A 9689-nucleotide genomic window follows, 5' to 3' on the forward strand; every position below is an offset into this window, starting at 1 on the left:
GCAGCCCCGACGGGAAGTGAACTGAAGGAGTGGTTGTCCTACAAAGGCCCTGGAAACAGGAGGAAAGTGGCATTCATGCAAATGTCATTTAACTCTGATGCCTGCATGTCACATGGCCGCCGTGGCAAGTCAGCCGCTGGCATGGAGTCTGGCGGGTGCCTGGCAAGCTCCCTCCTGGCATCTGTGGGAGCCGGCATCCCCAGAGGGGCTCCCGGGTTCTGCCTACAGCTGCGCTGACGGCAGAGACGGGCACAGCTATGCAAATGCCCGTGTGGCCTGGGTGACAAGTGAGAAGTGAATTTGGTATTTGAACTCTTTGCAGCAGCATGGGCCTGACACCTGAGGACATCAGTAGACAACAGCCACAAAATCTGAGATTCCGAGAGGCAGAGACCAGACGTCCCCAGAGATCCCCACGCTGTGCTTGTCACACGGGGCCTGGCCCTCCAACCTCTTACTCGTCATTGATGGGTTCTGCGTGGGTAGAGGAACAGTGGTCTCCCATCAGGACCACTGGGACCGCTGACTGTCCCCCACCCCACCTTGTCACCCCTGATTATGGCAACAGCACTCAGCACTGTCCTGGGAAATGCCGTGACAGCCCCGGGGGAGCAAACACCAGACACAGACACCGCATCTTACTTGCCCTACAGCAGTGCCCCCTCTTTGTCAGTCCTCTTTCGGTCTCACTGTCAGAATTCAGTCTGTATGACATCACCACTTAAATATACAGCTATTTAAAAAAAAGAATGTGGGACATCTTGGGTATTTGGTGTTGAAATTCTGTGGCAGTGGAGTTTTTGAACAAGTCAAAAGCTGCCGAGTCTTAGACGTCTCTAGGTGCGTGAGCCCAGCTCTTTGGTTTGTCAGAACTCGGGACTGAGCTCCCCAAGCTGTGCTGATGGAGACAGTGTCCTGTCCCACTTGTTACCTTGACTGCCAGGAAACTCTTCCCTGGACTGAGGTAGATCCCAGTGCTGGCTCCCGCGATATGTCTCAGCAGGTGTGCCGCGGTTGGCCGACCAGTCCCCGGGCAGCCTTGGGTCACGGCCTCTGGTTTCCTGCACACCTGTTTCTCTGGGTTGAGCAAGAGAGCATGTTTTGCGGTGCTTGTTTTGGCATTAAGATGTAATAAAGTTCCGTAGCATTTGATAGATTGTCTCAGTGTAAATGGGGACATGCTACTCGGTTGCAACTTGGTGGCCCTGGAGCTGAAGCCTTGTTATTGGGGGGCACTGTGTCCAGTCATCCCCTCGCCTACCGGCTACTGCATGCGTGTGGGGCTGCGGTGGCCCCTCAGCTGGCTGTGCCCAACCCCTGGTGAGTCAACAGGGACCCACTCTAGGCTGTGCCCGCCCAGGTGGGCCATGTCCCTGGGGTCATGTGGTCATTCCCTGCCCAGTGCTCCTGGCTCTGTCTCCTAGGACACTTTTCATGTCTGTCCCAGGGAAACTTGAAGTCCCCAACTCCCCATCTTCCTCCTTTTACGGGACTGCAGTTGGAGCGAACACCCTGGAATTTGGCATGTTTTCCATACAGTCTATTATGAGAAATCAAATACTGCTCCATCTAAAACACGGTTTTGACTGAGCTGTTTGGTCCCCCTCTCCCACCCCACCCCCAACGCAGGGCTCTGTGACCGTCCTGCCACCTCACCCTGGCTACCTTCTAGGGTGTTCTCTGAGTGACTCTTCTCCTTGGGGACGCAGTGTAGGGACTGGCCCCGTGCCTGCCTTGCCAGGCCCCCGCCTGCCTCTGGCCGTACGTCCTTGCTCCGTCTGATTTCCCTCTGTTGCCCTGGCCGTCACACCTTGTTTGTTTGGCTGTGTCCCTCACCCGTACTTGGAGGTGCTGTCACGTTTCTCTTTTGACAGGAAGGAGCCTCCAGGTCCTGACTCCATTTTGCCGTCGACCTGTATTCTCTGGAATATGTAGGTGTTTTTCTGTCTTCGAGGTGGGAACTTGCACGTGCTTCTTCCTGATTCCAGACACGGGGCAGCGGCAGTGGCTTCCTACGGCCGTTCCCGCTGATGGCAGCACCACAGGTGCCCTTAGGATGGGCAGTGCGTCATTGTGGTGACACAGGTATTAACTGTCGTCGGACCTAGTGCGGCAGGCCCGCATTTCCGAGCATCAGCCCAGGTGCATCCCCCACCCCACCCCGCCCCATCCCGGCAGGCCCGGGCCTGCAAGTGCCCACATCCAGCAGGGATGGGTTTTTGGAGGGACACACAAGCTGGATGGTGAAGGAGTCACCTTGTGGACACATGGGCTGGCCATAAAGTAAGTTTCCCCAGATAACACAGCCCTGACCTAGACCACAGAGATGAAGTCGCCAGCAGGCCGGGGCCCTACACTCACTCAGGCAGCTGTGACCACATGTGTGAGCGATGGAGGGAACTGTGATGCACAAAGTGTTTGTACTTAGTAGTTTATTTAGCTTTTTCAGTGACAACCTTCTTCGCCTAAATAAGTCATCATGATATATCTTTCTGAAGCATTTTTGTGATTTAGACAAAAGCTGTGTTATGCACCTCTAGCCCAAGAAGTGCTATTTTTCATTTACAGGGAAGACCTGGAAACGATAGTTAAATGAGAGGGCGTGTTAGTCAGCTCGGGCTGTCATCCCCTAGGGAGCCTAAAAACCAGGAATGTGTGCCCAGAGTACCAGAGGCCAGAAGGCTGAGATGCTGTGCCAGCAGAGCATGGTGACTGGGCCCGGCATGGCCCACGGGGCAGCAAGCCTGTGCACACAGGTGTCTGTCTGGCTGTGAGGCGGGCCACCAGCTGTCGGGGCTCCTCTGGGCTGGCACAGCTCTTGAAGTCAGTGGTAACGGCTTCCTCCATTGAATATTGTCCAGAAGCAATTGTTTGCCGGCTGAAAAGCACGTGCTGTGTTGTCACACGTGCCCTCTGAGAGGGCGGGCATCCCTGCGTCCTTGCTGAGATTATGTGGCACCTTCCCACCTGTCAGGGTTTGAACGGGTGCCCCTTCTGCCACAACCCCGTTTCCCCTCCCCAGCCTGTCTTCAACACCCACTATGTCCTTCACATTGAAGATGGAAGTAGAACTCTCTCTATACCCTGCGGCAGACCTCTCTCGTGATGCACTGTCTTCCCCCTGCTGTCCTCAAAGAGGGGTAGAAGATGTCTCTGACGCTGCCAGTTCTGGAACATAAAATTGGCCAACTGAATGGTTGGGGACTGTCCCTGATATGACCCATCCCCTGGTTGGTGTCTTTTTTACCCTATTCTCTGGTCCTACTGAGGCCGCAGTGACACGTGGTTGACATGAGATTTCCCACCTCGAAGTGATTGCCGATCCAGGCACCGCACACCCTTTCTTCGTTTTAGTAAGTTGTGGTTTTATTTTGAATAAGCCTGTTTCAACCTTAATGTTAGTCTAAACTAAAATTAACCTTCCCCTAAATTCTCCTCACACAGAAGCAGCAAAGTAATTTTGAAAGTTAAATCAAAACAAAGCAATCTGGTGTGTGACAGCGATAAAATCACAGGCTGTGGTCACAGCGCTGCAGGAATTGCTGACAGAGCTGATTTCCTCTGGTCTGTTCTGGACGGAGAAGGGAAGTGACTCGGTCTTATCACGGCCTGTGTGTCCTACAGGAGCTCGAGCCTGTGGAAGCAGTCTCGAAGGGAGCTGCACTGGCAGCCGCTGTCTGTGGGTGGTGTGGGGGCTGAGACGGGACCCTGTCCTCGGCGGGGTTGTGGCCTGTGGGGTGTTGGGAGCCTCCCCACGGAGCAGAGCGCTGGTCTCCGTGCAGGCTCCCATTAAGGAACTGACCAGGTGGTCCCCCGAGCTGATGGGGGGACATGGGTAGGTAGTAGCTGCTGGCATGGAGGTGAATGTGCTCAGTTACTGCCCTGGCTAATTTACTTTGAACTTCCCACAAAGTGGATTAGAACTCGGAGTGGGCCCTTGGGAAGACCTGTGGCCTCAGACCTGTCGACCTGGCAGTTCTCTTCTGCACAGTTTCTCAGCGTGTCGTAAACATGGAGCTCGCTGGTGGAGGGGCCTTTTCGAGCTGCTCTCCACAGCGGGTGCAGGCGGGGGGCTTGCCTGTGTCTGTGACCGAGGGTCACAGTGTTTATCCATTGGAGGCACGCGCCAGCAGCCAACGCTCAGTGATACATCAGGGCACCACTTTATTTAGCTTCCTGGTGCAAATTACCCCAAATCACTGGTTCCTCAAGCAAATCACAGCCCCCGGAAATGTACCTGTGGGGGTTCTGGAATGTACTTAGTGCACCTAACAGTTCACACCTTCCTCCTTTCCTCTCTGTTCCCTGCACCCCGCCCCTCTTTGCCCCTCTTCTCTGGACACCAGCAGTGGCTGGGGTGGCGTTTCTCCAGTATGGACCTGGTGGGCCGCTTCTTTCTTGTTGGCCAATGGCATTTCCTGATGATGGCGGTTCTGGCCAGTGATGGCGTGGCCTGTGACAAGGACATGTGGTTTTCAGAGGGGCCCACAGTGATGCTGGGATTCTTTCCGAGTTTTCCAAACGTTCTTTTGGTTGCTCTTTGCCTTTGAAAGAGAAAGAGATCGCTGGGCATGCCTGCCCTTTATGGAGTGACACCGTCCTTTGCAGGGGAAGCGGGAAGGCCTGCCTTTCACCGTCCCAGGGAGAAGGGGGCTCTCGCGGCGCAGTGCTCACTGGGGCAGTGCTTGTCAGCGGGTGCCTTCCGTAGCTGCTAAGGGGAGGTTGGTTATGCACTTCAGTGAGGGCTAAGAAAGTAAGGTGCTTTGCTTGTCGTTTCAGGTCTTTCTGAATAATTACCGAGCAGCGGGTGCTCACCCCCAGATGGTGATCCTGCGGCTGTTGCGTTACATCCTCCGTCTGTTGTGGAGGATGCAGTGACGACGGGGTCCCCACAGAGCAAAGATGTGTGCAGACATTTCACGTGTTCAAGCCAACAGGCCTCCTGGCGCCATTGCTGCCTTCGCCACGCAGCCCACGGTTCTTTCCCAGAGGGGCTGGCTGATGCCCTGGCCACAGGACACTGCGTGCGGACTTGACCTTGTCTGCTCCTTACCACGCGGCAGTCTCTGATGGAGCTTGTTGTGAATGTAAACGAGAGGATGCTCAAAAAGTATACAAACCATGGTTTTCTGGAGCAGGATTTTATGCAAGAATGGTGTTTACATGCAGTGTGGTTTTTTCCCACCTTCTTTAATAAGAACAGGTTTTTTTCAAAAAGGAAATGGAAATTTTTAACCAACTCGTGAATAATTTTTGTACTAAAATTTTAAGAACCTATTGCCTATTCTCAGAGGATTACGTAAACTGCAGTGGAAACTGAGCCAGCTAATTTCTGAAGCTGCCTTAGTTTATTTTTAGAGGCTACTACACAGAATTTTTCAACGGGAGAGGTATGATATGACCCCTCCCTGCCATTGCCTCTTCCACCTGTTTTTTTTTAATCATTATTATTAATACCAAAAAGTTCTTATAAAATGGAACTTGATAAAAGCGGCAGAGGGTCCTTTGTCAGCTTATATTGATATGCCACTCCCATTTTGTAAATATTTACTTCCACCTTAAATTCAGTTGCTTCTGTGGCAAAATTTTGGTCTCTTTCTGTGTGTTTTTCCTCATCTCCTTTTGTGAGGCTCCTCTCATCCATCTGGACGCCAATGCAGTTGGGTCCAGTGCGTCTTCATGATACAGTGTGACTGGGTCAGGACGTGACATCCCTGGTCTGTGTCACCCACAGCTCAGTCGCTGCAATGGTAGCTTACTAACTGGGAAGTGCTTGGTACTGGTTCCCGTTGTGTTTGGTGGGCTTGATATCACAAGTGCTCTGAAGTGGTCATAGCCGTAATCACACAGAGTATTAGGCCGCTGGGCACTGCTGGCTTTTCCAGTTGCAGGCTTTCCCCTCATCACAGGATGCACTCAGCAGGAGGCCCAGGTGTTGACATGCCCACCTGCAGCTGCTGTGAGCTGCAGGTGTCCAGGGGAGAATGGCACAGGCCTTGGGTGGGGCTTTAGATAGCTGTTTCCTGGGCATCCTGGCTTTTTTGTCCACCTCAGAGTTCCCCTGGCCTTTGGCACCCACTCTTGTATCCACTTTGAAATACAGGCTTTGTTCTGCTTTCAGCAGTGGCATCCAGGCCTCCACTGGGCACAAGTCTGAGGCGGTCCCTTCTGGCAGATGGCTGTTTTAGTTGTTCATTTCTCTTAGGACAGTTGGTTTGTCAGGCCACCCTTCGTGAATCCACTTCTTCCTCCACGCCGGCTGGTGAGGGTTGATGAGTGTGGGCCCGTGGCATGGTGGGTCATCTTGAAGGCAGTTAAACAGCTGGGGAGACCTAAGAGAGAGAGAAGTTAGGAAGCGAGGATGGAGGGGAGGTGCAGCCCGTTCTGTGAGCCCTGTATGTCCTGCCGTTTTGGAAACCTCAGATCAGGAAGCAGCTTTTCAGAAGACATATGTGATTTTTCAAAGGCGTCAGCAGTACCAACAGCTGTTGTATTTGCTTTTGGCCCTCGAAGGCTAGCATTTCACATTTTTAAATGAAGTGAAAATTAATTCGTGTGTATCTTCATAGTTTCATATAAATATATGTGTATACATATATATGTATGTGTGTATATACACTTCTTCCTTTAGGTAGAGGTGAGCCCAAATATTCTTTCTTTTATTAAATCTCCTTTTCCCCAAATATCTTCTTGGGGTCTTGAATATCTTTAAAGCTGTGTTGAGTCTCAGCTTGTGTTCTCGACAGGTCTGGAACCCCTAGCCGGGTCACAGAGGCCACACGGTTGTACGGTTGCGGTGGGATGGCAGCCGTGGGCCTGCAGGACACACACGCCAAAGACGTATTTGATTCTGGGCCCGTCCCTCCCAGGATCTCCATGCTCATGTGCCAGTCCCTCGGACTGGAGCACTTTACCTGCTTCTGGGGCCTGGGGCTCGCCGCCGCCGGTCTCCCTCTGGCTAGGCAGCTGGCCGCCACCGCGCCTCCTGAGGGAGTAGGAGGCTCTGAGCTGTCTGTCCTCAGAACAGGGTGTTACTCCAGGACTTGAGATGACCGGGTGTCTCTGTACTGTATGTGTCTGTTTTATCAAGATGCCTCCTGCAGGAAGGATGCCTCCTGTGGTATCCCTTCGACTTTTTGTTACTTCTTTTATTTTCTTGTAGAAAAAATGACTAGCTCCCTCTTGGAAGACTTATGAAATGCGGGTTTTGTGCCTTGACCACCTCTTCTCACGTGAGGTTTGTAGAAAGTGTCCTGTGATTATCACAGAAATGCAATAAACGCACCAGAAATAACTTCATGAGTGATTCTTCAAGTTACCTATACTCCTGCCTCAAAATGAGTTCGTGGAGATGATGATTATTATTTTTGGGTTGTTGAGAAACCAGGTAAAAATCGCTTCTGATTAAACAAAAAAATGTACACAGTCCAGTACAACTTTCTCTTGCTTCCCCTTCTTAATATTGTATATATTTTGACTATTTATTAGATTAGGAGATCATATTTTCCTTATCAACTGAGCCAGATGTCTGTGTGCAATTGTGTTTTCTTTACCTTTCTTGTAAAATTTTGTACAGCATGAATGAGCAAAAAAAATCACTGTTTTTACTTAACTTTTTCAGAATTAAGAATTGTAAATATTGTAGATTGTTTTTCTGTGTAATGTGTCCTACTGGTTCATAGTGCTGTAACTTGTAGAAATATTGTATATTTATTTCCTGCTTATTTAATGTCTTAAGTTCTGGAAAGTGTTCACCACCCTGACACTCCCCATCCTTGCCGTTCCCCCGTCAGTTGCTTTAACTCTGCGGTGGTGACCCTCAGCTCATGACAGGCCATGCAGTCTTCCAGGGTGGTCCCCCAGGCCTGGTGTTGGTCAAATGGGCTTCGACTCCTAGGGCTTGCTGTCCTAATGAGGAAGCTCATGTTTAGACACCAGTGAGAGACCATAAATCTGGCGGGCTACAAAATTCTCCAGCAAACAGCCACCGACTTTGTTCTTAAACAGGTAGCTAGCTTCTCGTGGAAGCGCGTCCCATGAACTCCAGGTCATGTCTTTACAAAAATTGTTATCGGCAATTGGGGCAGATGTTTCCATTGAAAATTTACCCCTGAGAACTCCATGTTGAGAGAAATAAAATCATGCCTCTGCTGGAGGAGCTGCCTGAGACCGTTGAGGGCAGGGGGCAGGGGCTATGGGGCAGGTAGGAGGGGCTGCTCCTGCTTCCAGTACACCCACCCCCTCCCCCCACCTGCCACTAACCCTTCAGCGGCATTTCCCCACCTGCTGTGTGGGTTGCTGTGCTCTGAGGAGTGGACTAAATTGTCTTTAGAAGCTAATTGTCCAGGCTCTCGAGCCCCCAAACCACTTGGTCAGCTTGTTCAAGTTGGTGTCCTGCTTGTTTGTCCATCACCTGTGAGAGGCTGGGGGCCCCACTGGGGTGGGTGTTAAGACATGGATGCCTTAGAGAGATGTCCGGTGGTCCCGGGTACATAGCTCTGTCATCAGTGCTGATTTAGCCCGGTGCCTGTCTGCGGGGATGTGTCCCCACGTGATGCAAACCAGCTGGATGGCTTGCGTGCCTGTCCCAACAGCATTGCGTATGAGGAGCACGTCCACGCTCCCAGCAGAGAAACTTGACTGCACTGGGCAAGTCCAGCCTTAGAAGCCCCTCAGTTCTGTGTCCAGATCCTGTGACCACTCGTTACTGTATCGGAACTCATCAGGTACTCACCATAACGAGCACTGACCCGTGTATGCTGACGCGTCACTCCCATGTCCCCAGGACCCAGCGTATGTAGCATTTGTATTGCGATTCCCCTGGCTGACTTGTGTTTTGCACTGATGAATTTTGACAGGGTAATTGCCACTTTATTGTGCAATACTGCTGTAAATACCTGCAGATTTTTAAAAAACTTAATCTTTTATGTTCTTAATGAATTTTATATAAATAAAACTTTCAACTAGTTTTGGCGAGCTGTTTGATTTGTTTCACAGCGAAACAGCTGACAATTGTGTTCCAATTTGTACGCGCCACGTCCACCCTGTGTTGGTCACAGTGTGGGTGACACCCCCTCAGGCAGGCTCAGTTCTCACCCGGAGACGATCCTGTGTGGCATAGAAAGAACTACACTCTTAAGAGGTTTGCAGTGGCTGGCGGGACCCATGCAGAATGTCCGCCCATGAGGTCAGACAGGACTCGGTATCCGGTGGGGGCTGGGAAGCCAGCTCCAAACCGTGTTGATCAGTGCCAATGGCCAAGACCCTGCCATGTCACCCTGCTGATAGCCACAGGAAAGCTCAGATGTGGGCAGTCCACTTTGGCTTTAGAAAGGGCTTGTCCGCAGCACCTCCTCAGAGCCCAGGGGTCGCCACCCTGTGTGTGAGCCAGCCACCGAGTGCCGGCCTTTGCTGTGCATGGGAAGAAATTCAACGCTGGTATGGGTATCAGCTGCAGAGCCCTACGTGAATGATCGCATAGCTCACCACCTCTCAGGTGAGTGCAGGAAAAGCTAATAGGAGCCGAGCTCTGCTCTCTCGAGTTAAACCAAACATGGATGCAATTATACATACGTGCGTGTGTGTACATTTCTTATTTCAAACCCTACTTCAGGTGGTCCGGCTCCCAGCCTACTTCCTTCTCCAAGGCAGGAGATGGAATTTTTCCAGACTTTTCTCTCAGGGGGAAG

The 9689-nt window shown here is 51.6% G+C and overlaps 1 protein-coding gene across 7 annotated transcripts in view; it reads left to right on the forward strand.

Moving 5' to 3' along the window:
- The window catches only part of BCL2L11 (BCL2 like 11), a 38094-nt gene extending 29126 nt beyond the window's left edge, over positions 1–8968 (forward strand). For 4 of the 7 annotated variants that reach the window (XM_019662873.1, XM_019662875.1, XM_019662869.1 and 1 more), the window contains 2 exons: positions 1955–2085; positions 4780–4866. In XM_019662873.1, the coding sequence (XP_019518418.1) occupies positions 1955–2080 (126 nt within the window). In that variant the 3' untranslated portion in view covers positions 2081–2085; positions 4780–4866. Of the gene's footprint in view, positions 1–1874; positions 2086–4779 lie in introns of those variants that run through there. The other 3 variants (XM_019662870.1, XM_019662874.1, XM_019662871.1) reach the window with 2 other exon arrangements.
- The last annotated feature ends 721 nt before the right edge of the window (positions 8969–9689 follow it).

This window comes from Hipposideros armiger, unplaced genomic scaffold, assembly GCF_001890085.2.
Source record: "Hipposideros armiger isolate ML-2016 unplaced genomic scaffold, ASM189008v1 scaffold_382, whole genome shotgun sequence".
Classification (NCBI taxonomy): domain Eukaryota; kingdom Metazoa; phylum Chordata; class Mammalia; order Chiroptera; family Hipposideridae; genus Hipposideros; species Hipposideros armiger.